This window comes from Abramis brama, assembly GCF_963993115.1.
Source record: "Abramis brama genome assembly, chromosome: 13".
NCBI classification, from domain to species: domain Eukaryota; kingdom Metazoa; phylum Chordata; class Actinopteri; order Cypriniformes; family Leuciscidae; genus Abramis; species Abramis brama.
The window spans coordinates 748,574-776,445 of NC_139975.1; the positions used below are offsets into that span (position 1 = coordinate 748,574).

At 40.1% G+C, this 27,872-nt stretch overlaps 1 protein-coding gene across 1 annotated transcript; it reads right to left on the reverse strand.

Moving 5' to 3' along the window:
• Positions 1-99: 99 nt before the first annotated feature.
• On the reverse strand, positions 100-27,852 carry bod1l1 (biorientation of chromosomes in cell division 1-like 1). Its single transcript, XM_084133018.1, has 24 exons — positions 27,620-27,852; positions 26,855-26,979; positions 26,032-26,243; positions 24,920-25,216; positions 21,544-21,690; positions 21,264-21,421; positions 18,434-18,530; positions 18,186-18,294; positions 16,963-17,017; positions 15,488-16,745; positions 15,094-15,155; positions 8,112-9,771; positions 7,973-8,028; positions 7,833-7,887; positions 7,587-7,636; positions 7,388-7,502; positions 7,248-7,303; positions 5,679-5,727; positions 5,371-5,463; positions 5,179-5,249; positions 5,014-5,068; positions 3,892-3,994; positions 3,709-3,783; positions 100-434 (listed from the first exon to the last, which is right to left on the reverse strand). Exons 1-24 carry the CDS (start codon positions 27,734-27,736, stop codon positions 338-340), a joined length of 5,172 nt encoding a protein of 1,723 aa, XP_083989144.1. The 5' UTR covers positions 27,737-27,852; the 3' UTR covers positions 100-337.
• Between the last annotated feature and the right edge of the window lie 20 nt (positions 27,853-27,872).

Below are 27,872 nucleotides of genomic sequence, written 5' to 3' on the forward strand. Positions count from 1 at the left end.
GATGATGTATGTCTACATTATAAAACTAAAGTTAATGATTAAAGAGTAAAATAAACATCTCACACAAAACAAAATATAAAAAACACAACAGATCGGATCTCGGATCAATACTGGAATTTATCATAAAAAGGTAAAAATATAAAATGGAACAATAATGACATTCACAGAATGAGCATCTTTATGGTGACAGAAATATGACACTCGCACGCACACACTCGCTCACTCGCACACACACACACTCTCTCACACACACACACTCTCACACACACACACTCTCTCTGACCTTGAAACTACTAACACACATGAACATGAGGCGATCAGAAGCAGAAGTGTGTGATCATCGTTTGGTTCTCTTCGCCGGCGGATCTTCAGGTTTCTGTCCTCGAGTGCGAGAGAGTGAAGGACTGGTGTCACGCTTCCGTCCTCTCACCGACCTGAGACACACAGAGGGAGAGAATGAGTGTGTGTTCAGCCACACACACACACACACACACACACACACACACACACACACACACACACACACACACACAGTGTGAACAAACTCTGATGTTGGCTTGAGAATTGTAAAAGCTTGAAGTGTGATAGTTTAGAGTACGGCTGTCCAATAAAAATTTGAATATTTGTAGAAAACAACAAACAAAAAAATAAATAAAATCTTTTTGCTGTCAAGATGCGCGTGTGGCTGTGTTGTTAATTAAAAAAAAATATTTTTTTTTTTATATATACACTCACCTAAAGGATTATTAGGAACACCATACTAATACTGTGTTTGACCCCCTTTCGCCTTCAGAACTGCCTTAATTCTGTGGCATTGATTCAACAAGGTGCTGAAAGCATTCTTTAGAAATGTTGGCCCATATTGATAGGATAGCATCTTGCAGTTGATGGAGATTTGTGGGATGCACATCCAGGGCACGAAGCTCCCGTTCCACCACATCCCAAAGATGCTCTATTGGGTTGAGATCTGGTGACTGTGGGGGCCATTTTAGTACAGTGAACTCATTGTCATGTTCAAGAAACCAATTTGAAATGATTCGAGCTTTGTGACATGGTGCATTATCCTGCTGGAAGTAGCCATCAGAGGATGGGTACATGGTGGTCATAAAGGGATGGACATGGTCAGAAACAATGCTCAGGTAGGCCGTGGCATTTAAACGATGCCCAATTGGCACTAAGGGGCCTAAAGTGTGCCAAGAAAACATCCCCCACACCATTACACCACCACCACCAGCCTGCACAGTGGTAACAAGGCATGATGGATCCATGTTCTCATTCTGTTTACGCCAAATTCTGACTCTACCATCTGAATGTCTCAACAGAAATCGAGACTCATCAGACCAGGCAACATTTTTCCAGTCTTCAACTGTCCAATTTTGGTGAGCTCGTGCAAATTGTAGCCTCTTTTTCCTATTTGTAGTGGAGATGAGTGGTACCCGGTGGGGTCTTCTGCTGTTGTAGCCCATCCGCCTCAAGGTTGTGCGTGTTGTGGCTTCACAAATGCTTTGCTGCATACCTCGGTTGTAACGAGTGGTTATTTCAGTCAAAGTTGCTCTTCTATCAGCTTGAATCAGTCGGCCCATTCTCCTCTGACCTCTAGCATCAACAAGGCATTTTCACCCACAGGACTGCCGGATACTGGATGTGTTTCCCTTTTCACACCATTCTTTGTAAACCCTAGAAATGGTTGTGCGTGAAAATCCCAGTAACTGAGCAGATTGTGAAATACTGAGACCGGCCCGTCTGGCACCAACAACCATGCCACGCTCAAAATTGCTTAAATCACCTTTCTTTCCCATTCTGACATTCAGATTGGAGTTCAGGAGATTGTCTTGACCAGGACCACACCTCTAAATGCATTGAAGCAACTGCCATGTGATTGGTTGATTAGATAATTGCATTAATGAGAAATTGAACAGGTGTTCCTAATAATCCTTTAGGTGAGTGAATATTTGTGTAGTAACTAGTGGTCGACCGATATATCGGCCGATATTTAGATTTTTTTAGATATCGGCATCGGACGATAAATCTTTCCGTTTGGCCGATATATTTCAAAACAGTTTGTGACTGTGCATTAGCGCTTTTTTCCACTGACGCGATCAGAGCGAGCGTGAATGAACTGAATACACTCGTTCTGCTCCACCCAGCACCGTAAGACAAGCCACTCAGAAGTGAAGCAGACATCTGACAGACACAGTAAATGACCATTCGCATTCGCTTTCTAACCTAACGCTACATTGTGTTACACTCCGGCGTGCAGCAGAGTCTATTCAAACAGTACCGTGATATGTCAGATCCGCAGCCCAGCGGTAGCTCCAGTGGGGGTCACAGATGTGATATAAACGAATTCAAACAAAACGGAAAACATTTTACTTCACAAACAGTCAAAAATCCGGTGACTGGCTGTTCCTCAGATACGCGCGTTGTTCTCGGGTTACATTTAAACTAGACGCTGTTTTCCAACGGACTCGCGTGCACGGAAAAGCTGGGTCACGTCCATAGACTGTAAAAAATACAAAAAATGCGTCACTCGCGTGCATTACAGATCAGTGGTTGCGTGAGGTGGATGAGAGGAGAACACTATGTAATAATATTACGTTTGAAAATAAATCCTTGAAAATGTTATTCACTATCTACTGTATTTATTTATCCATGATTGGCGTAATATCGTGTGTAGTATACATTTTCATATTTCCATGTATGTCATGCAAACACGTGACGGCTTGCAACGTTTTAAAGAAACAAACAAGCAAAACTAAACACATAAATCATTATTATTTAAATATACTTGAAGTAAAATAACCTGTTTAAAGTAAATAGTGTAAATAAACTATGTGAGATTTATATTTAACTATGTATTGTACAAATGTATGTAATTTCACATACTATTTTGTCATTAATTTATGAATATTGTTTAGATTGGTTCATTAATGATAAATGTTATTTGTAACCTGCAGTAAGCAGCAGTAATTATTTGTGACTGAAAAAATGACTGTAAATATTAAATCAGACAAGAAGCTGCACTAAAACTTTATTTATTGAAGTGTTACCTTACCTTTTTGTTTACATTTTAATTTCTTAGTAAATATTTTTTTTGCAAAAAGAATTTTGCATAAATAGTATGTACAATAAATGTTCATTTAGTTTCACCAATATTCTTTATGTCTCTCATTTACTGTATTCACATGTATTGTATCGGCCTCATATCGGCCTCATATCGGCCAGATTGCTTTCTCAATATCGGCATCGGCCATTAAAAATCCCATATCGGTCGACCACTAGTAGTAACAACGTTTAGCACACAATATATTGATTCGTGACGTTCGAATCCGTGAGTTTATTGCCAACTTTACTCAACTGTGGGAAAGAAGACAGTGGAAAGAAACCAAAACCTTATGACTTATGATATTTCATATTTCATTATGACTCGCTGCAACCATGTGCACTTTTATGATGGACGGATGCACTTTAATATAACTCTGATTGTGTTTGTCTGAGAGATACACCTAGGATGAGTTGAGGGAGAGTAAATCCTGGGCTGATTTTCATCTTTGGCTGAACTATCCCTTTAAGTATTTGAATATAATTTAAATTTTGCTAATATTTAAGAAAGAAATTCGAATTTAGGTTTTCAGCCATTTTGACAGCCCTAGTTTAGATGGAGAGAGTTTTAAAAGCTCCAAGCTGTCGCTCAGGACAGAGACACACCGTGTGTTCGGGGAGTGCTCCTCTTTCCCGCTCAGCTTACTCAGAGCTCGAGTCGACGGCTTGCTGGGTTTATTCCTGAAACACACATCACACAGATGAGCAATGATTCACTGATGAGAAGGCTGGAGTGTGTGAGGATCCAGAGTGTGTGAGGGGTGTGTGTGAGAGAGTGTGTATCAGTACTTCTCTGCCTCCAGACGGGACGCGGCTCGGGTCGTCGCTCGTGTTTTCGTCTCCTCCTCGTCCTCCTCCTTTTCTCCCTCTCTTCTCTCGGACGCTCCGGTGTCTGTGAACGGCAGGAACACACTCAACATCCTCCACAATCACTCATTAAACACTAATAAAATAAAAAATGTATTAAATGTAAGTGTATATGTATCAAATGAGATTAAAATAAGAAACATTTGATTTAAACAAAAAAATAAACAGATTCAAATAAATGAGAAAAAAATTAAAATGGATAAAAATATTTAAATCAACAGTACTGTAGCAGTACGAAGAGTAATAAAATACAATGTAATCAATTAAAATAAAATAAATGGATTAAAACAAAATAATTATATAAAAATAAAAAAATGCTTAAAGTATAAAATAAATAAATAGAAATGTAAAAAAGAGTCAATTGATAAAGTACTATAACAAGAAAGAAAAACTGTAATCATGTATTCAAAAATTTGATTGACAAATAAACATTAGATGAAAACTATTAAAAAGAATAATTAATTAATTAATGAGTAAAAAAATAAATAAAGATTAGATTAGATTAGTAAATAAATTAATACATGCAGTACTGTACCGAGCAAGTCAAATCAATCAAAATACTAGATTAAAATAAACATGAAAAATGTAATGAATTATATTAAAAGAAAGAAAATAAAAAACAATGAATTAAATAAGCAAATGAGTAAGAAATAGATTAAAATAAATGCATATACACATAATTTAATAAATACTGTACTATAAAAGTACTATGAGTAACAACAACATTTAATCAAAATCAAAATTAGCTTAAAAATAAATAAGCAATTGATTGAAATATATACATTAAAATAAGTAAAATATTAAATTAAAATGGATTAAAATAAAGTGAATAAATGAGTATATATAGTAACTATAACAGTGAGTAAAAAAAGTAATAATTTAACTTAATAAAAATTAGATATTTTCAACATATTTCAAATTTAAATTCTTCACAGTATAATGGGTCTTAATACTTTAACTATAACGATGCCTTTTAATTTCCTCCAGGCGTGAGGATGATCATTTATTAATTACAGTTATGATGTAATATCACGGCTCTCCTACCCGAGTCGTCAGTGGAGGACGCTTTGGAGGGTCGTCCGCGGCGGGCAGGTTTCCGCTGAACACACACACACACACACACACACACACACACACACACACGTCAGTCAGTGATTCAGCATATGTCTGATGGTTTAGCGTCAGGAGTGTTTGTTCACTCACACACACCTCTTCCTCATCTTTCCTCTCCTCGTCTTCTTCGCTGGCTTTGATCACGTCCTGATCTTCACACACACTCGCTGAGAGAAATCAAACACGACCATTCAGGCTTCGTTCAGTGTGAGCTTCTGACTGCTGTTTTACACACACTGTTACTGAACGGACACTGGATTACACACACGCTGCTTTACACACACTGACCTTCATCGCTCCTGTGTTTGGCTGACGGTTCTGGTTCTGCTGTGGAACACAGAAGCTCGTCTGATGATCTCTTGCGCTTCAGTGCAGGTTTCACTGCAGAGAGAGAGAACCTGATCATCTACACAAACAGAAAGTGTGTGTGTGTGTGTGTGTGTGTGTGAGGGAGAGAGAGAGAGAGAGAGAGAGAGACAGAGAAAGAGTGTGTGTGTGTGAGTGAGTGAGAGTCTCTGTGTGTGTGTGTGTGTGTGTGTGTGTGTGTGTGTGTGTATGTGTGTGTGTGTGTGTGTGTGTGTGTTTCAGACTCTCACCTGAGGGAGCGTCTCTGATCTGAGCAGTGGAGCGTCGACTCCTGCGACCCTGATAATAAAATCAACAAAAACACTTCAGTCCCATCAAAGACCAAACTATGAAGCGTTAAAACACTGATCACATGACCTGGAATAAACATCTCCTCGTCGTCTAAGATTTGGTATAATATATGCTCATGACATTTCTCTCAGACATTTCAATTTAACTTCTGAAAGCAACTTTCAGGTTAATTTAATCTTTAAATTAACGACTTCTGCTTTGTTGTTGATTAAAAAAGTGAAATTTAAAAAATAAAAATAAAAATTGTGAAGGCCAGACCCTACAGGTGAATAGGGTGAACATGTTAACTAATGTACATCACATACTTCCCCAGTGGATATACAACAATTTTTTTGTATTACAGTTTTATTAAATGTTTAAATATGCATATGAGACATTGTCTCATGAAATATGCACTAATTTGCATATATTTCCAGAACATTAATCTGAACATTGGATAAAGCCAGGTTCAAAATTATTATCTGAGTTTGTTGACACATTAGAGTTGAAGGTTTTTACAGAAGGGATTCTGGATTTCTCTTTTTATCACTCCATAAATCAGGAAATACTGTCAACAGACAGAAAAAACACATTTTCACAGTTTTTAGGAATAAAATGTCATATAAATCAGTGTGAATGATATATGAACAAACCCCTCAGTAAAAATCTTCAGAATATAGATATGAATGAAACTGTAAGTTTTTGTATTTACAAGTTCTGCTGAAGTGGAGAAAAAATCCTGTAAAGATATGTATTGTAATTGAAATTTACAGACTCAAATAGATAAAGTGCGATAAAATGTGTATTTTGGATGTTTTCTTTTTACCAGTCTGAAAAAAAATTATGTTATGAAGGCAAAATAAACCAAAAATCTCAAAACTAAACAGTGAATGTAGCGTCTTGGCTTAATTGAAATAAAGATGAAATAAAAAATATATATATAATTATTAAAAAATAAAATAATTTTTTAACTTAAATGTATATAAAAATTTAGAAATGCCTTGGAAACGAACTGAAATAAGTTGAAGTACTTATAGTACTTACTTAGTAAATATAAATTAAAGCTAAATAGAAATAGACCAAAAACTACCAAAAATTAGTAAAAGCACCTAACATGACTAAAACAAACCAAATTAAAATGAAAACTGAAAATACAAAAATAAAAGCCAATTCAAAATATGAATAAATATTTTAATAGTATAGAAATAGCAGTGACTCTGAGAGACAGACGTTATCTCGTGTCTCATTTTCATCATAAACATAAAATATTCCTGAAAGTAAATTTTTCTGTAAAAATTTGGCATGATAATGATTACACCGAATCTTTGTATATTCACATAAATACTACATGTACTAATAATATTTTTCAAACTGACTATTGTGTGGAAGTCTTGCTGGTCAACAAACTCGACAAAAAATAAGGAAAAAGACAATAGTTATTAAAAGAGTTAAAATTAATCTTTTAAAAATTAGAATCAAGTGAATCAAGGGTCTTTTTTCTTTAAATCAAAACTGAAGAATATAAACACCTCTTTTGGCTCCTCCTCCACAGCTGGCTCCGCCTCCTTCGGTTGTAAAGCAGAGCCTGATGGGAAAGAGCAGAAAAACGGTCACATGACCCGGAGCGTGTGCGGAGAACAGCTCACAGCATGTGAACGGAGACTCTTACGCGTTTCTCTCTGAGGAACATCAGATGCTTTGGAGGATCTTCCTCTGCGTGGAGTCCTGCTCACTCCAGATCTCTCTTCATCATCTTCATCATCATCATCATCATCATCATCACACTGTCAGACACATCACACACTTTAATAGAAGAACAGAGAGAGAGAGAGAGAGAGAGAGAGAGAATGTGCGCAAAGAAAACTCACCTCTTTATTGGACGTTTGCTCTTTTTCATTATCGGTTTTGGTTTGAATTGCTGCAGTCAGATAAAGAAAGTTTAATTTAAGATTCTACACATTAGTCATTCAGGAAACATGTTACAGGGCTCCAGACTATTTGAAACTGTATAAGTCATTGCAAAAGTTGCATTTTCAGTTAAATTTGGGGAAACCACTTGAAACATTTGTTGGAGCCCTGTGTTATTTTACATACACACACACACACACACACACCTGCCCTCTGAGCAGATGATCGTCCTCTCCGTGTGCCGCTCTCTGTCTGCTCCACCTGATCAGACAAAGTCATGAGCATTAATGACATGAGCATGATTTCCTGCGTAATATCTGCTGATGAAACGATTCTGATTCGTTACCGTCTCAGAGGCGTCTGACGACTTCTGTTCCTGCTCGTCTGAGACGGATGCGCTGCCTGCATCAAACGCATGGGTTACACTGAGATAATCACACACTCACAATCAGAATCACACACTCCTGATCATCACTGTCACTAACCTGCATCTGTAGAGTCGGTCTGCGCAGGCTCAACTGCATCTGTAGTGACTGTCTGCGTAGGCTCAGCTACTGTCTGCGCAGACTCAACTACTGTCTGCGCAGGCTCATCTGCATCTGTAGTGACTGTCTGCGTAGGCTCAGCTAGTGTCTGCGCAGACTCAACTACTGTCTGCGCAGACTCAGCTACTGTCTGCGCAGGCTCAACTGCATCTGTGGTGACTGTCTGCGTAGGCTCAACTGCATCTGTGGTGACTGTCTGCGTAGGCTCAGCTAGTGTCTGCGCAGACTCAGCTACTGTCTGCACAGGCTCAACTGCATCTGTAGAGTCGGTCTTCGCAGGCTCAACTGCATCTGTGGTGACTGTCTGCGCAGGCTCAACTGTGTCTACTGTATGAGTCTGCATGGGCTCGTTTGCATCTGTCCCTGTGTCTGCAGCAAGGGTCTGCGCAGGCTCCACTGTATCTGCTGTAAGCATCTGCGCAGGCTCTGCTGTGTATGCACTGTGGGGCTGTGCGGGCTCAGCTGCATCTGCGGAGAATGTCGACGCAAGTTCAGCTGTTTTTTCTATGAGGGTTGGCACAGGCTCATCTGTATCGGTCTCCTTTGTGTCTGCAGTGAGGGGGTGCGCAGGCTCTGCCACATCTGCATTGACTGTTGCCGTTGATTCAGCTGCGTCTGCAGTGAGGGTCTGCGTTGGCTCAGCTGCGTCTGCAGTGAGGGTCTGCGTTGGCTCAGCTGCGTCTGCAGTGAGGGTCTGCGTTGGCTCAGCTGCGTCTGCAGTGAGGGTCTGCGTTGGCTCAGCTGCGTCTGCAGTGAGGGTCTGGGTTGGCTCAGCTGCATCTGCAGTGAGGGTCTGCGTTGGCTCAGCTGCGTCTGCAGTGAGGGTCTGCGTTGGCTCAGCTGCGTCTGCAGTGAGGGTCTGCGTTGGCTCAGCCACATCTGCAGTGAGTGTCTGGGTTGGCTCAGCTGCATCTGCAGTGAGGGTCTGCGTTGGCTCAGCTGCGTCTGCAGTGAGGGTCTGCGTTGGCTCAGCCACATCTGCAGTGAGTGTCTGGGTTGGCTCAGCTGCGTCTGCAGTGAGGGTCTGCATTGGCTCAGCTGCGTCTGCAGTGAGGGTCTGCATTGGCTCAGCTGCGTCTGCAGTGAGCGTCTGCGTTGGTTCAGCTGCGACTTCAGTGAGGGCTTGCGTTGGCTCAGCTGCGACTTCAGTGAGGGTCTGCGTTGGCTCAGCTGCGTCTGCAGTGAGGGTCTGCGTTGGCTCAGCTGCGTCTGCAGTGAGGGCTTGCGTTGGCTCAGCTGCGTCTGCAGTGAGGGCTTGCGTTGGCTCAGCTGCGTCTGCAGTGAGCGCCTGCGTGGACTCATTAACATCTGCAGTGAGCGTCTGCGTTGGCTCAGCTGCGTCTGCAGTGAGGGTCTGCGTTGGCTCAGCTGCGTCTGCAGTGAGCGCCTGCGTGGACTCATTAACATCTGCAGTGAGGGTCTGCGTTGGCTCAGCTGCGTCTGCAGTGAGGGTCTGCGTTGGCTCAGCTGCGTCTGCAGTGAGCGTCTGCGTTGGCTCAGCTGCATCTGCAGTGAGGGTCTGCGTTGGCTCAGCTGCATCTGCTGTAAGTATTTGTGAGTCTCTCTCTTTGTCTCTTTCATCTGTCTGCTCATCCCCCACCTGAAAGAAAAGCACCAACATATTACAGGAGATAGTAATATGACACTCCAGCAATCAGAAGAACTCACAGGATGAACCTGATAAATTAGGCTTGTTTTACATGCAAAACGACTCATCTCCAAAGTAGAAGACAGCAGGCGGCTGCAGAACAGCGAATGAGGCAGAGGCGAACAGTGTGATCACATTTTTTGTTGCCAATCAGGTAACCAACTGGACCTTGTCTACACTAAGGATTATTAGGAACACCTGTTCAATTTCTCAATGCAATTATCTAATCAACCAATCACATGGCAGTTGCTTCAATGCATTTAGGGGTGTGGTCCTGGTCAAGACGATCTCCTGAACTCCAAACTGAATGTCAGAATGGGAAAGAAAGGTGATTTAAGCAATTTTGATCGTGGCATGGTTGTTGGTGCCAGACGGGCCGGTCTGAGTATTTCACAATCTGCTCAGTTACTGGGATTTTCACGCACAACCATTTCTAGGTTTTACAAAGAATGGTGTGAAAAGGGAAAAACATCCAGTATGCGGCAGTCCTGTGGGCGAAAATGCCTTGTTGATGCTAGAGGTCAGAGGAGAATGGGCCGACTGATTCAAGCTGATAGAAGAGCAACTTTGACTGAAATAACCACTCGTTACAACCGAGGTATGCAGCAAAGCATTTGTGAAGCCACAACACGCACAACCTTGAGGCGGATGGGCTACAACAGCAGAAGACCCCACCGGGTACCACTCATCTCCACTACAAATAGGAAAAAGAGGCTACAATTTGCACAAGCTCACCAAAATAGGACAGTTGAAGACTGGAAAAATGTTGCCTGGTCTGATGAGTCTCGATTTCTGTTGAGACATTCAGATGGTAGAGTCAGAATTTGGCGTAAACAGAATGAGAATATGGATCCATCATGCCTTGTTACCACTGTGCAGGCTGGTGGTGGTGGTGTAATGGTGTGGGGGATGTTTTCTTGGCACACTTTAGGCCCCTTAGTGCCAATTGGGCATCGTTTAAATGCCACGGCCTACCTGAGCATTGTTTCTGACCATGTCCATCCCTTTATGACCACCATGTACCCATCCTCTGATGGCTACTTCCAGCAGGATAATGCACCATGTCACAAAGCTCGAATCATTTCAAATTGGTTTCTTGAACATGACAATGAGTTCACTGTACTAAAATGGCCCCCACAGTCACCAGATCTCAACCCAATAGAGCATCTTTGGGATGTGGTGGAACGGGAGCTTCGTGCCCTGGATGTGCATCCCACAAATCTCCATCAACTGCAAGATGCTATCCTATCAATATGGGCCAACATTTCTAAAGAATGCTTTCAGCACCTTGTTGAATCAATGCCACATAGAATTAAGGCAGTTCTGAAGGCGAAAGGGGGTCAAACACAGTATTAGTATGGTGTTCCTAATAATCCTTTAGGTGAGTGTATATGTGCTACTGCTGCACGGACAACACTTTAGTTACTCCATTGCACATCTCAGACCACTTCCTCATCACTTTTAATTTCAAACTGACTCCTGACACAACACGCACTCATCCTCTATGGTTTCATCCTCACTTCCTCCACCAGCTCAGTTTTCAGCACTGGACACTAACAGTGCTACAGACACTCTTTGCTCCACTACATGTTATGTTATCACTAGGATCTGTTATTCAGAAACATGGTTTATCCCATCACTGTTATCATCTAGCTACTGGAGTGCCTCAGGGCTCAGTGCAGGGACCGCTTCTCTTCTCAATCTACATGTCATCACTAGGATCTGTTATTCAGAAACATGGTTTATCCCATCACTGTTATCATCTAGTTACTGGAGTGCCTCAGGGCTCAGTGCTGGGACTGCTTCTCTTCTCCATCTACATGTCATCACTAGGATCTGTTATTCAGAAACATGGTTTATCCTATCACTGTTGTCATCTAGCTCCTGGAGTGCCTCAGGGCTCAGTGCTGGGACCGCTTCTCTTCTCCATCTACATGTCATCACTAGGATCTGTTATTCAGAAACATGGTTTATCCTATCACTGTTGTCATCTAGCTACTGGAGTGCCTCAGGGCTCAGTGCTGGGACCGCTTCTCTTCTCCATCTACATGTCATCACTAGGATATGTTATTCAGAAACATGGTTTATCCCATCACTGTTATCATCTAGCTACTGGAGTGCCTCAGGGCTCAGTGCTGGGACCACTTCTCTTCTCCATCTACATGTCATCACTAGGATCTGTTATTCAGAAACATGGTTTATCCTATCACTGTTGTCATCTAGCTACTGGAGTGCCTCAGGGCTCAGTGCTGGGACCGCTTCTCTTCTCCATCTACATGTCATCACTAGGATATGTTATTCAGAAACATGGTTTATCCCATCACTGTTATCATCTAGCTACTGGAGTGCCTCAGGGCTCAGTGCTGGGACCGCTTCTCTTCTCCATCTACATGTCATCACTAGGATCTGTTATTCAGAAACATTGTTTATCCAATCACTGTTATCATCTAGCTACTGGAGTGCCTCAGGGCTCAGTGCTGAGACCGCTTCTCTTCTACATCTACATGACAACACTAGGATCTGTTATGGGACCGCTTCTCTTCTCCATCTACATGTCATCACTAGGATCTGTTATTCAGAAACATTGTTTATCCCATCACTGTTATCATCTAGCTACTGGAGTGCCTCAGGGCTCAGTGCTGGGAACGCTTCTCTTCTCCATCTACATGTCATCACTAGGATCTGTTATTCAGAAACATTGTTTATCCTATCACTGTTGTCATCTAGCTAATGGAGTGCCTCAGGGCTCAGTGCTGGGACCGCTTCTCTTCTCCATCTACATGTCATCACTAGGATCTGTTATTCAGAAACATGGTTTATCCTATCACTGTTGTCATCTAGTTACTGGAGTGCCTCAGGGCTCAGTGCTGGGACCGCTTCTCTTCTCCATCTACATGTCATCACTAGGATCTGTTATTCAGAAACATGGTTTATCCCATCACTGTTATCATCTAGTTACTGGAGTGCCTCAGGGCTCAGTGCTGGGAACGCTTCTCTTCTCCATCTACATGTCATCACTAGGATCTGTTATTCAGAAACATGGTTTATCCCATCACTGTTATCATCTAGCTACTGGAGTGCCTCAGGGCTCAGTGCTGGGACCGCTTCTCTTCTCCATCTACATGTCATCACTAGGATCTGTTATTCAGAAACATTGTTTATCCCATCACTGTTATCATCTAGCTACTGGAGTGCCTCAGGGCTCAGTGCTGGGACCGCTTCTCTTCTACATCTACATGACAACACTAGGATCTGTTATGGGACCGCTTCTCTTCTCCATCTACATGTCATCACTAGGATCTGTTATTCAGAAACATGGTTTATCCTATCACTGTTGTCATCTAGTTACTGGAGTGCCTCAGGGCTCAGTGCTGGGACCGCTTCTCTTCTCCATCTACATGTCATCACTAGGATCTGTTATTCAGAAACATGGTTTATCTCATCACTGTTATCATCTAGTTACTGGAGTGCCTCAGGGCTCAGTGCTGGGACCGCTTCTCTTCTCCATCTACATGTCATCACTAGGATCTGTTATTCAGAAACATGGTTTATCCCATCACTGTTATCATCTAGTTACTGGAGTGCCTCAGGGCTCAGTGCTGGGAACGCTTCTCTTCTCCATCTACATGTCATCACTAGGATCTGTTATTCAGAAACATGGTTTATCCCATCACTGTTATCATCTAGTTACTGGAGTGCCTCAGGGCTCAGTGCTGGGACCGCTTCTCTTCTCCATCTACATGTCATCACTAGGATCTGTTATTCAGAAACATGGTTTATCCCATCACTGTTATCATCTAGCTACTGGAGTGCCTCAGGGCTCAGTGCTGGGAACGCTTCTCTTCTCCATCTACATGTCATCACTAGGATCTGTTATTCAGAAACATGGTTTATCCTATCACTGCTATGCTGATGACACTCAACTCTACTTCTCATTCCAACTAGTTGATCCAACGGTACCTGTTAGCATTGCAGCCTGTCTGACAGACAGTTCTTGCTGGATAACTCAACTTTGCAAAGACAGAACTGCTTGTGGTCTCAGGCAACCCGACAATTACTACAACTCCATTCAACTGTAGGTTCATCATCCATAAGTCCATCAAGGTCAGCCAGGAATCTTTGAGTTGTGATTGATGATCAGTTAAGCTTCAAAGACCATTTTACTACAACGGCCTGGTCCTGCAGATTTGCTTTATACAACATTAGGAAGATTAGACCTTTCGTATCAGAGTAGGCCACACAACTCCTTGTCCAAGCTCTTGTTCTCTCCAGACTGGACTATTGTAATGCTTTCTTAGCGGGCCTTCCGGCATGTACTATCAAGCCTTTGCAACCGATCCAGGGTGGTCTAAAAACGAGTCAAAGAAAGCCCACGTCACTCCTCTCTTCATCAGTTTGCACTGGCTGCCAATAGCCGGTCGCATCGAATTCAAAGCACTGATGTTTGCCTACAAGACTAAAGGCCGATTCACTCCAAGAATGATAACTATAAAGACAACGATAAAGATATAGTTCTAATAATCGTTCTCCATATTAAAGAATTGCATAGTTCACACCACACTATAACGATAAAGATATGAGGAACGATATTGTTGATATTGATATCACTTTCAAAACGATTTTTTTCCCCACTGTATGGAAAAAGTTTTTAATCCACTATATTGACTACATCAGCTAAATTCACTGTAGATTATTAGATCAATTACAACACTAGCTTCACTCAAAACACAGCCTGCTGAGGACATCTTCTGGTTCAAGCCGTGTAAATGCAAGAAGAACAGCAAAAACATGTTCAATGACGTTGTACATACTTTGAAACCGCAGCGCGCAAGCTTAGAATAAAGCTTAAATAGAGCTCAGACGTTATTGTTCATTGATGTGGACGCAAATATAGTTATCGTTACAGTTATCTTTATAGTTATCATTCTTGGTGTGAACGGTCCTTAACTGAGACTTGATACAGCACTTGTATACTTGTTGCCCTCTTGGTAGTCTAATTGCTTCTATTGTTCTCCTCATTTGTAAGTCACTTTGGATAAAAGCGTCTGCTAAATGATTAAAAAGTAAATGTAAATGCAATACAGCCTATGCATATGAAGTACTGCTGCTTCAACATGAAGAATGATTTCATGAACAAAAAACCCAATATATGTATAACTGAAGCAAAACCTCATGATTGTTCTAAGCTAATAAGCGTTAAAGCAGCAGAGATCGGTTCTGTGCAGTTAAGCCCAACAGTCTGAGACTGTAGAGGATATGACGTCATGAGCTCACCTCTGATGTCACTTCCTGCAGAGGCTCCGTCTCCATAGGCTCCACTGTGGCAGCAGATGCAGCTAGTAGATGAAATCAGTTATTATGAGGTTTTATTATTCACATGCATATGATGATGCATGTGTTTGTGTGTGTTAGAGTGTGCGATATTGACAAAAAAACGAGAGCTAGATATTTTGCAAAGTGTGGAAAGTGCATGATTTTCCCTCAGCCTTCCCTCAGGTCATTTTGAATTTAAAAAATAAATAATTTGAGTGTTCATCAGAGGGGTCCAAGACCCTAAGACTTTTGTCGCACTTAAGCCACGAATAAATACGTGTTACAAAGTGCGAGGGAAGAATGAAGGTCAAAGGTTAATGTTAAGAACAATCTATTATCGTAATCGATACGCTACCTGCATCCTGGGGCTCATTCACAGCGTAACACGACACACTTCCAGTGCCTGTAGGGAGTGTTTTCCCGTCGACCGGAGACTCTGAGACGAGACTCGAGGAGCGCGCAAGGTCAGGGTCCATGGAGAGCAGCGTGAGCGCCGCCTCCTTCATCTTCAGATCCGCTTCGCTCTCCCGGCGCTCCGAGGCGGAGGAGCACACGTCCATCAGGCTCAGGAGGGCGTCGGCTTCAGCGCTCAGGGGGCGGGGCTCTGACACTGATACGCCCTCGTCCTCGGATTCGGGAGTGACGTCGCTCAGCGCACCGTACGGGTCGTTCGGGTGAACTGTGGTGCTGGAGACTGATTCGGGATCTCCAGCGCTCAAATCCTCCTTCGCTCCCGATATCCTCTCGGGATCCTTCGGCAACTTCTTCTCGGTTGCTTTCTTTGCTAACTTCGCTTTCTCCTCTGAGGTTTTCCTTTCCTCTTTTCCCGTTTTAGTCTTGGCTTCGGTTTTTTTGTCCGATTTTCCTGCAGTACTCTGGGATTTAGTCCTGTGTTTCTCCGATAAGGATCTGACCTTTGACCCCGCCTCCACCTTTCGGATGTCGCTCTCGTTTTCCGAGATTGATTTCTGCGAATGATTCTTGTCCGACGACGAATCCTTCCTCTCCGACCTCACCTTGAGCTTCTCTCCCGGTTTACCCTCTGGATGACTCTTTGACCTCTTCAGGACCTCTTTAGGGTACTTGTCTTTCTTCCGGCTGACCTCTGACCCTGCCTCGACCTCTGACCTCTCCTCTGAGGAGCCGGTGGAGTCCAGACGCCGGAGACTCTTGCCGCTTCCCTTCGCTTTCTCCTTCTCGCTCTTTCCTTTCTTCAGGTTCTCTTCATCCGCAGCTTCCGTCACAATCGTCTTGACCTCTCGTGATGAGACGGAACTCTTCCGGTCCGGCTTGACCTTTGACCCCTTCTTCTCATCAGCTGCTCCTCTCGCGGTTCCTCCATCTTTCTCGTCTCCGTCCCCGGTCTTTCGGAGTTTGTGCTTGAGTCGTTCATCAGGACGCTCTTTTTCCTTCTCTTTATCCTTGCGCTCCTTTTCTTTCCGAACTGTTTTCCCTGCCGTCCTCTGGCGTTCCTCGGTTCCCAGCTCCAGATCCAAGATGAAGGAGTGAACACGGTTTTTCTCAGGGAGTTTCTCCTCGCCGTCTGCTTTCTTCTTGCGCTGATCTTCCAGATCGGACAGTCGTCGCACTGACTTCAGACTCACCGACTTCACCTGAAGAGAAACAGAGATGCTCACGACTGATCAGGGTTCCAACACCATGGTTAACTTCAAATTCAAGGACCTTTCAAGGACTTTCCAGGTCCAATACCCTCAAATTCAAGGTTACAAGCAAGGTTACATCGTGTTACCTTGTAAGATACATTGTAACAGTTTAAATGTTTCAAACACAACTAAGCAAAAACTGATATGATAGACGAGAGAAACTTACATCTTTGTTGACCGAATCCCCCTCAGTGTCACTTTTCTTCCTGTCATCCTCTTTTCTAAAAGAAAGAGTCAAGTCACCTTCATTTATACAGCGCTTTAACAATATAGATTGTTTCACAGCAGCTTTACAGTGATAACAGGAGATTACAGTAACAGAGATTGTTTAGGCTTTACAGCAGCTCTAGAATAAAGTTATTGTCCAGATAAAGTTAGTTTTGATTGATTCACTTCCGTTGTGAAGATCATTAGTTATTAACTTAGAGCAGCCGGAGCGCATTAAGGTTTTCTGTTAGAACACAACAGTGTTTGAGGCTCGAGAACACAAACATTGAAATAGGTTCCAAGGTGCAAGCGTTGAAATATAAAATAAAAAAGATTATCATCTCCGCGTAAATTTCAAAAATGATTTCAATTTCAACTTCTCATAATTATCAAGTTTTTTAGTGTGCCCTATATTTTAAATAGTTAATTTTAAAGAGACAGTCTCAAGACGGAGCTACTTATTTTAGCTACTTTCTCAGGCAACAATTGTTATTTTTGTTTTAGTTTAAGATGAAATAGTAAAATAACTAAAACTTAATAAAACATTTTAGTAACACTTTACAATAAGGTCTAATTTTTTAACAAATGTATTAACTAACTTGAACTAACAATGAGCATTACAGCATTTATTAACTTTTGTTAAGGTTAATAAAAATGTTCATGTTAATCTTAATGTATTAGTAAATGTTGAGATTAACGTTAACCAAGTTTAATAAATGCTGTAGAAGTATTGTTCATTGTTAGTTCATGTTAACTAAGGTAGTAACTAGTGTTGCAACCAAAAGAAATGCAACCTTATTGTAAAGTGTTACTGACATTAAACAAAACACAGAACAAAATTACAAAAAATTTAATATTAAAATGAAAACAGAAAATATAAAAATAATATCTAACTCAAAATATTAACAAAAACTATACTAACGTGTAAAATTCAAAACAAGGTCCCTATTTGACTCATTATTTGATTTCAGCAAAAAGTCTGATCGTGGTTTACATGATCAATAATCATTGCACATCTCTCGTAATCGTAATGTGTATTATATGCAGTTAGTGTTCTGTTGTGAAGTTTCGTTGCAAGAACATTTTTAAGAAATGTTTTTGGGAATTCAGAATACCTTATTCTTAAGTTAGAAAATAATAGGAAAATAAGAATAATTGTATTGTTGGCGAATCCCCACAGACCTGGAGTCTCTCTTTCTCTGAATGCTCAGAGCCACTTTCTTCTCCAGGACCTTCTTCTCTTTCCGAGCCTCTTTGGCCCGCGGTCTCTGATCCGCCAGTTTCTTACGGTCTGCAGGGAGAAAATCTGGTCAGAGATCAGATCGTTGATGCAAACCAACACACATACTGTGCAATCTGTAACCTGTAAACCTACCCATCACACACACACACTAACCCTACCCATCACACACACACACACACACACACACCCTGTTCCTCATTCTGCGCTGCTCTCAGTCTGCGCTTCTCCTCCATTCGCTCTCGGTTCTGCTGTCGCTTCAGGAGACGCTCCTCTTTTTCTTTGGCCTGCGAAGTCAAAGAAATTTAGGAGTTTGGGATTTTGACAAAGACAACAAAGACCAGATGAAAATTGTGCATTATGATGATAAAACATTTTGTTGATAAAAACTAAAAAAAACAACAACAAAAAAAAATATTAAAAAGGATCTTTTTCTTTCTTAAAAAGAAAAGATTCTTTAAAAAAAAAATTATTATTGTTTGAAATAACCAAATCCTAGTCAATAATGTTGAGCTGTGTGAGCGAAAGCTAAACTTTGAACAAAGCGAGTTAATTAACTATAATTCCATATGTATGAGATTATTCAGAAAGCATAAACCTAAAATAACACACTTCTGCACAAAATGACAAATGCACAAGTGATATAAAGCACAAATAATTAACAACAATGCTTAATGATCGTCTTATTATCACATCATTATTTCAGGAGTTGAGGTTTTACCATGTTTTTGTTCAATGTTGATATATGATTAATATATAAACTGTCTGAATTTAATTTTTCCACTAAACTTAATTTCATTGATTAAAATTATATGTAAAATTGTAAATAAGTAAAACCGAGTAAAATTAATGAAAGAAACATGATGAAATGTGGACCTAATTTCAAAGAATGTTTTCAAATCAAAAGACCAAAACAATGACTAAAACTGCAAAACTAAAATGTAAATTTGCACCATGGTTTTAGGAATACAATGTTATATAAATCAGGGCAAATAAACAAACCCCTCAGTAAAAACCTTCAGAATATAGATATGAATGAAACTGTAAGTTTTGGTGTATGTAAGTGCTGCTGAAGTGGAGAAAAAAGCCTTTAAAGATATGAATTGTACTTTAAATCTACAAATTGCAAATAGTGCAATAAATTAAACACTTAAATGTTTTCTTTCCACTATTCTGATTAATTAAATTATTTAGGTTAAGTATTACAGAATAATATTACTCATGCTCAGAATAATAGTCATCTATTTAAAAAAGAAAAAAAAAGAAGAAAAAAAGAAAACAGACTATGTGGCTGATTTTAGTTTATTTTTGTTTATCAAGGAAATGTATTTTATATTTCACCAATTGGTTAACTAATTAATTCTGATATTATAATGGTAAATAGTGTTATTAAAAATGCAGTGTCATCACCCAAATTCATAAAATATTTCCAGCGCTATATTTGTTGTGAGAACAAATTAATAAAAAAGCCATACACTTAACAAAAAAATATTTAAAACATTTAAGGCAAGCCACACCAGGTAAATAGGATTAAAAAAATAACTAAGATATATCATCATACTTACCCAGTTAATTGATTACATTAAGATTTGTAAAAAAAAATAAAATAAAATAAATTGTATGAAATGTTTTCTGATATGCCGTTTAAATATGCAAATTAGGCATTATTTGAACATTGGATAAAGCCAGATTCAAATTTCTTGATTGATTTTGTTGACATATTAAGTTTTTTACAGAAGGGATTTTGGATTTCTCTTTTTAAATCACTTCATAAATCAGAAAATACTGTCAAGAGCAGGAAAAAATAATTTTCCACCATGTTTTAGGTATAAAATGTCATATAAATCAGTGTGAATGATATATGAACAAACCCCTCAGTAAAAACCTTCAGATTATAGATGGGAATGAAACTCTAAGTTTTGGTATATATAAGTGTTACTGAAGTGGAGAAAAAAACTTGTAAAGATATGTATTATAACTGAAATCTACAGACGCAAATAGATAAAGTGCCATAAAAGAGACACTTAAAAGTGTATTTTGGATATTTTCTTTCCACTAGTCTAAAGAAAACATGTTATGGAAGCAAAATAGCGCAAAAATGACCAGTGTATGAAAAAACAGAGGATTTGCCTTAAGACTAATACAAGAGAAACATTTTAAAAATACATTTAGGTGAAACTTAATGTAAATACATCAGTTAAACATATCTGTGTAAAAACATTTCAGTTTGCCTTGAACAAAACATTTGCTGTTTTATGTGCCAGTTCCATGTGGAAGCACGTGTACATTTATTCCATGTGTACATTTATTCCATACAAACTACTAACATTTGGAAAATACGAACCCAAAAAATTTCAATAGGCCGTATTTAGCATTATTAAGATACTATTATAGCGTTCATTATTATTTTGAATCAGTTTTTTTTTTAATACTTTCTGGATTTCATTTTAATTTTAGTTAAACTTTCAGGAATTTTGTTTAACATTTTTATTTGTTTTTTAAAAGCATAGTTTCCATTCGGTTTTAGTTTGCTATTTTCAGGATTCCTACACATTTTCCCCATGGAAAATTCCATACTTTTCAAGACTTAAATTTCCAAATCTCTTGATTTTTCAGACCACATTTAACACCATTGTTTCTTTCAGAATTATATTCAGCATTATATTTGGTATAAAGTACAGTCACCTGTGACTATTTTCATTTCACTTTCTTTTTTCCATTGGATTTTTCTTTTATATTCAGAAAACTGAATAGGAGCAATAGTTTGGAAGCATAAATATTTTTCCATACTCTCGTGTTCTCTTTTCCATTCTTATCCAGACCTGGAAATCAAAATTCATACTTTTCCAAACTGCGTAGGAACCCTGTATTTCAGTCCAATCAAGTTAAACTAAATTAAAATAAGAAATCTTGCCTTGGCAACTAGCTGAAATAAAATAAGTTTACGTTCTTTTATTTTAAGAAACAATGTTTTGACTGTTTTTAGTGACCTGTGTTAGCCTTGTTCAGTGTGTTCTCACCACAGAGCGCCTGCGCTGCTCCACCGTCACCTCGTCATCGGAGTCGCTGTAATATCGCGAGTACAGGAACGGTTTGTGTACGTATCCCTGTCTCACACCGCGAGGCTTCTTCTCCCTGCTGCCCTCAGAGTCCTCACCCGTCTTCTGCCCTGCCTCGTCTACACACACACACACACACACATTAACTATTTATTTAAGTCCACTTAAAATAAATGATTTATAGGGATATAAATACTATAGATACACACACACACACACACACACACACACACACACTCACCCTCAGAGCTGATCTCTCCCTCCTCAGTGGACTCACACAGAGGCTCGTCTTCTTCACTGTCGATGAACGAGGACAGATCGCTGGTGTGAACCGAACTCACGCTGATGTCACTGAGACCCTCCAGATCTGAGTCCTCCAGCGAGTACTCTGGCGAAACATTTTTCTGCTCACCAAAGCTGCATTTACTTGATCAAAAATACTGTAAATATTGTGTAATATTATTCTAATGTAAATCAGCTGTTCTCTATGTGAATATACAGTAAAGTGTAATTTATTCCTGTGATCAAAGCTGAATGTTCAGCATCATTACTCCAGTCTTCAGTGTCACATGATCCTTCAGAAATCACTCTAATATGATGATTTGATGCTCAAGAAACAGTTCATATTTTTGTGGAAACTGTGATGCATTTTATTTTTCAGGATTCTTTGAATAGAAAGATCAAAAGAACAGCATTTATTTGACATAGAATGATTTGTAACATTATAAAAGTCTTTAATGTCACTTTTGATAAATTTAATGCGTCATCAGACTGTGGTCTCATTCACTACTACTCAAATGTTTGGGGAAAGATAAAATACACTAAGTTAAAGATAAAAGATCAAACAATGTAGGGTGACCATACGTCCTGTTTAACCAGGACATGTCTGGCCAGGATTTCGAGATCGCCCAAAATGCCCGGGATTCGGCTTTTCAGTCACCATTCATTATGTTTACATTATTACATATTTGACACTGACACGTAGTGTTGTTTTTGGCGGCCTGTTTTAATTTTAGTTTTAGTCTAGTCTTTGTGTCAGGCTGTCATTTTAGTTTTTATTAGTTTTAGTCACATTCATACTCTTTTTAGTCTAGTCAAGTTTTAGTCGACGAAAACCGATGACATTTTAGTCTAGTTTTAGTCGACGAAAACCGATGACATTTTAGTCTAGTTTTAGTCAATGAAAATTGTATTTTAGTCTCTTTTTAGTAATGCGATTCTATTTAACCCAGTCAATATATAATTTCAAACAAGGCTATCTTATTATAGGCTATTTAGTAGGCCTATATTTAGGGCTGTGACGGTGGCAGGTTTTTTTTACCACCGCGGTAATGGACCAACTAACGGCGGTGGTTGGGGGGTTATTAAAAAAAAAAACTCGTTTTATATTTCCACACAAAGACGCGTGATACACTCTGCGCTTTGAGAGGGATGTGGGACACGAGCAGGAAACTCGATCTCTTTATGATATCTTCGTGTTTTCTACTTGATGTAAATTGGTTTGAAGAGCGAATTTTATCCTCCACAAGGGCGAGATATTTAGGCTGTGTTTGAGATTGCGATGCCAGAGAAAGTGAAAGTAAAAATCACCCACACGTGTCAAACGCGCTTTACAACTAAACTCGCGCCCAATGTCTAATATAACAAGCACAAACTGTGTTAAAAAGAATTTGACATGCAAGTACAAATGTAGGCTATCTGTCCTACAGCGTTTTTCTACTTTACCACAGTAAAGAATACGAATATAATAGGCCTAATTAAAAGCGAACCAAGAAACGTTTATAATCCCTTTAGAAAATGGGTGAGACGTGAGTGAAGATTTGGGAAAAGAAACAAGAGATTCCATGCAGGGATGAGTCACGATTTTTGGATATTCGATTAGTTTATTTAATTATAAAATATCGAATAGGTTGTGCGATTATATCTACTCTAAAATAAAATCTCCATGTTCTGGCGCTGATGCGGTGACGTGTTCATGTAACAAGAGACGCTGCCAATAACGCACATAACAGCTGTCACAAAGAACCAGCAAAAGTAATGATTATGAATGTGTCAAATATATCAATGAGACATTTTAATAGAATAACTAATGGAGTAATATATGGTTAAATTCGCTGATAATCGGGTGACCAGATCGCAATCCAGAATTTAAAGCCGACAAAGCTATGGGTTCACGCACAACTCTCTCATTCGTCGTGACGTTACATTTCGTCTCGTCTCGTTTTGGTCAACGAAAATGAAGAGACATTTTAGCATAGTTTTTATTTTTTAAACCACATTTAGTCTCGTTTTTATTCGTCAACGATATTGCATTATACATGTATTTTAGTCACCGTCACATGACCATGCATTTACGTCTAGTCTCGTCTCGTTTTCGTCAGGTGATAACGGTTCGTTGACGACAATATTTCGTCATAATTTTCGTTGACGAAAGCAACACTACTGACACGTACGTGCCAGCTTTGCAGGTCATGCATTCTGCTTCACATGGATCCCGATCGAGACGAAAACACAGGAATTTTCTTAGCAATGCTAAAACGCACATCAACCGATCACTTGCTTAGCGTTCATGTAAACACTACATTCAGATTCACCAATCAGAATTAATTCAGTCATATTGAATCAAAAGGTGTGCATGTAAACAAAATGAATGGCGACGAGAAAGCAAAAGCCGTATCCCTGATATTTTGGGCGATCTCGAAATCCCGGCCGGACATGTCCTGGAATATGGTCACCCTAAATAATGAATACTTTTATTCATCAAGAACACATTAAATTGATCAGAAGTGCCAGTAAAGACTTTTATGTTACAAAAGATTATATTTCAGATAAATGCTGTTCTTTTGAACTTTCTATTCATCAAAGAATCCAGAAAAATTAAATGCATCATGGTTTCCACAAAAATATGAATTTTTTCGTGAACCGTAGGACATATGAACGAACACATAAAAGTATTAATACATGAACCTTAGGAAATGATACCATAAATTGATAAACAAGTGTATCAGTGGCTGCGTTTACATGCAACCAGATTAATCCGTCATAAATCGGACTGAAAAGCCTTCATGTAAAATACCTTAATCAATCCGACTGAGATCGATCCCAATGACGTTTCTATTGGATTGAAAGGAGTGATTTATTCCTTTTTAGCTCATTATCTCCAAATTATGACCAGAAATGGATAAATATTAAGTCTGCTGTTTAAAACAAATAAAGAACTAATGAGAATAGTTATAATGCGCAAACATCAGGAAACTGTATATTCATGCAGTGAGCGCATGTCAGAATATATTCCGATTTGAAGCTTGTGAAACATATACACACACACACACACATCAACCCCGATCACATGTTCAGCGCTCATGTAAACACTGCATTTAGAAATTGGCAGATTTTATATATTGTTTCCAAGCATAAATTTGTTCATTTTTCAACAACACTGTTCTTCTCCAGTGAATGTATCTTGATTTAAGAATGTTTGGATATTATGGTGTATTCACACCAAAAGCAAAGAACTTTGCATGTAATCTACTCGCGCTAATAATTACACTGGCGTTGGGTGTGAACACAGCATTAGCGCTGTAAACCGGGACTGAGAGTCTGTGGTGTTGTCGTACCTTCTCTCAGCCGCTCTCTGGTCTTCTGCTTCACACTGCAGGGTTTCAGCGGGTCCGGTTCCCGGTTCTCCTCTCTCAGCTTCCCTGAGGATTTACTGCTCTCCTCCTCCTCCTGCACCTGTTCTTCTGCTTCTCCTCCATCGTTCCCAGACTCCTCCTTCTCCTCCTCTTTCATCTCTTCGCGCTCCTCCTCCTCTTCCTCAGGGAGGCTGATGTCCATCATGTCGTTCTCTGTGGGATCGTGGATCGGGTCTGAAACGCTGGTCTGGATCTGAACATCAGCGCTGGAACTCGCAGCTGGAGGACAACAACACAGATCAGAGAAACTGAGGACAACCGTCTCAAACATCTGCTGCTTTATTACTTATTCCTTTTGCTGGCCTTTATTTAAAAGTGCAGTGTGTAAGTTTAGCAGCATCTGCGACAGGAAGTGATGTCGTTGTCTGAGACAGCAGAGAGTAGCCAGTGAAGCGGTTTCTTTACAAAGATAAATTAAGAAATTATGTTTACTTCATTATTCACTAAAACGATGTTATTGTGAATATTATTGTGACTTGTTCATCATTGTGTCAGTGTTTATTCGCTGACTTTAGCTGAAGCTTCTTATCATGAAGAACAACATAGTGACGAAACGCGTTTGTCCGTTCAGGGCCACCGTAGAAACATGTCAATGTAAGTGGACCCGCGGTGTGTGTAGAGAGAGATGCCTAATTCTAAGCTAATAAAACACAACGGTTTATTACGTAAGGTCTTTATACACCACTGAAACATAGTTATGTATATGATATTGCATTTCTGTCAACAGATCCTCCTGAATATTACACACTGCACCTTTAACTAGGGAATTTAAAACTCACTGAGACTCAGAATGTCTTTTACAGAAGTGTGACCGGAAAACCACAAAAGTTCTCACAAAAAAAAAAGAACAAAACTGAAAATTATAAGTGTAAAATAAAAATATTAGACCAAACTTAATATCTTCAGTCCTGCTTCTTCTCCAGTACATGTGTCTTGATTTGAAAATGTTTAGATATTAGTGCTGGAAAACGAGACAGAATCTCTGAGGAAGAACATCATAATTGCAGTGATATAATAATATGAGAGACGCTGACCCGCATCATTTCCTTCATCTGCAGTCAGCGGCTCCGGGTTCTCCACAGGAAGGGGCGGGGCTACAGCAGGAAGTTCGTCCTCCTCCACGTGGCTGTTGGGAGACAGAAACCTCCGGACGATTCGCTCGACCTGCGGACGAAACGTGTGATGGACCTTCGGGTCCACGACCTGAGCCACGATCCGGTCCACTCCCTGCTCCAGCATACCAGACCTGACACACACACACACACACACACACACAGGAGGAGGACGTGAGAGAGAAAGAGATGGGAGGACAGACAAACGAATTGACAGACATATAGACAAATAAACAGACAAATGAATGGACAGACGAACGGACAGACAAAAAACAAACAAAAGGACAAATAGACAAACGGACAGACAAACAAAAGTAAAGAAAGATAAATGGACATACAGAGAAACAGACAAAAGGACAAACAGACAAATGGACAGACAGACGAACAAACAAACAAAGGACAGATAGATAGACAAACAAATGGACAGAAAGACGAACAGACAAACGAAAGGACAGACAGATAGACAAACAGACGAATGGACAGACAGATAGACAGACAAACAAACAGTCAAAAGGACAAATAGACAAACGGACAGACAAACAAAAGTACAGACAGACAGATGACCAGACAGACAAAGAAAAGGACAGATAAATGAACAGACAGACAGAAAGTCAGACAAACAAACGGACAGACAAACGAATGGACAGAGATAGACAGACGGACAGACAGACAGAGAGACACACTAATAGACACAGACACACACACACACACACACACACACACACACACACACACACACACGTACTGCAGGACCAGTTGTCTGATGCTGTTCCTCAGCTGGTTCTTGTTGAGCTGTGGACTCCAGGTGTGATTGGCCAGATGATTGGACACGAAGTTATCGACTCGCTGTCGCAAGTGCAGATACGCCGGCTGAGAGAACAACATCACAGATTATTAACTATAACCTTCTATATCAAACATCACAGAGTAAACTATAACCTTCTATATCAAACATAACCTTCTTTATCCAGTAAAAGTCTCTCAGAATAACTGTACAGTCTTTCTGCTGTCAAATATGACCTCTGAGTTTATCAACGTGAGAATAACTTTGATATTGTTAATATTTCAGCTGGACTGAAGCAGGTTTACTTCATTATCCAGACATCATTTATCATAAAAATCATGAGTATCAAATATGATCATCAGGCTTTTGAAGAGGGTTTATCTGTTCATCTGTCAATCATCATTGTATTGCATTATTTGTTTTAAAACTACAGAGCTTTGATCATAAAACTGATCATTTATATATCATCTTACTAAGACATATTATTGGCAGATATTGATATTATTGATCGATACTGATTTAACATTAACCCGTGAGCTGCCAAACTGATCGGTTCATCACAGGACTCTCGTGATCGATTATCAATAAATACATGATTAGTTCTGTGATAGTATCGGACGGGAACATCAGAGACTTGGCACTTCAGATAATACCATGCTATCACTGTGGTTCCTGAGGTAAAATCATGGTAAAGTCGTGTTGTTGTGAAGTAAATGAGTGTTTTGCCTTTGTATCCACGTCCGCCAGGCAGTCTCTGCGGAACTGATCGAACAGGCCCTCCGTCTTCAGGTGATTGACGATCATCGACACCAGCTGCGGGTCTCCGGGGTGAAGAGCCGCCATCGCCACACACTCGGAACCGACACCAGCAGAACTCGGTCCAGCAGAACCTCCGAAAACTGCAGAACCGCGGATGCGCGCTACTGAGGGAGCGACGACCCGGAAGTTTATACCGCACACAGGAAACAGGAGAAGGAGA

Coding starts and splice junctions, on each gene's coding strand:
- bod1l1 (XM_084133018.1), bottom strand. CDS start 27,736: ATGGCGGCTCTTCACCCCGGAGACCCGCAGCTGGTGTCGATGATCGTC. Junction 5,464..5,678: donor GATCAGAGACGCTCCCTCAG/GTGAGAGTCTGA, acceptor CTCTCTCTGCAG/TGAAACCTGCACTGAAGCGC. Junction 3,995..5,013: donor GTCCTCCACTGACGACTCGG/GTAGGAGAGCCG, acceptor TGCCGTTCACAG/ACACCGGAGCGTCCGAGAGA.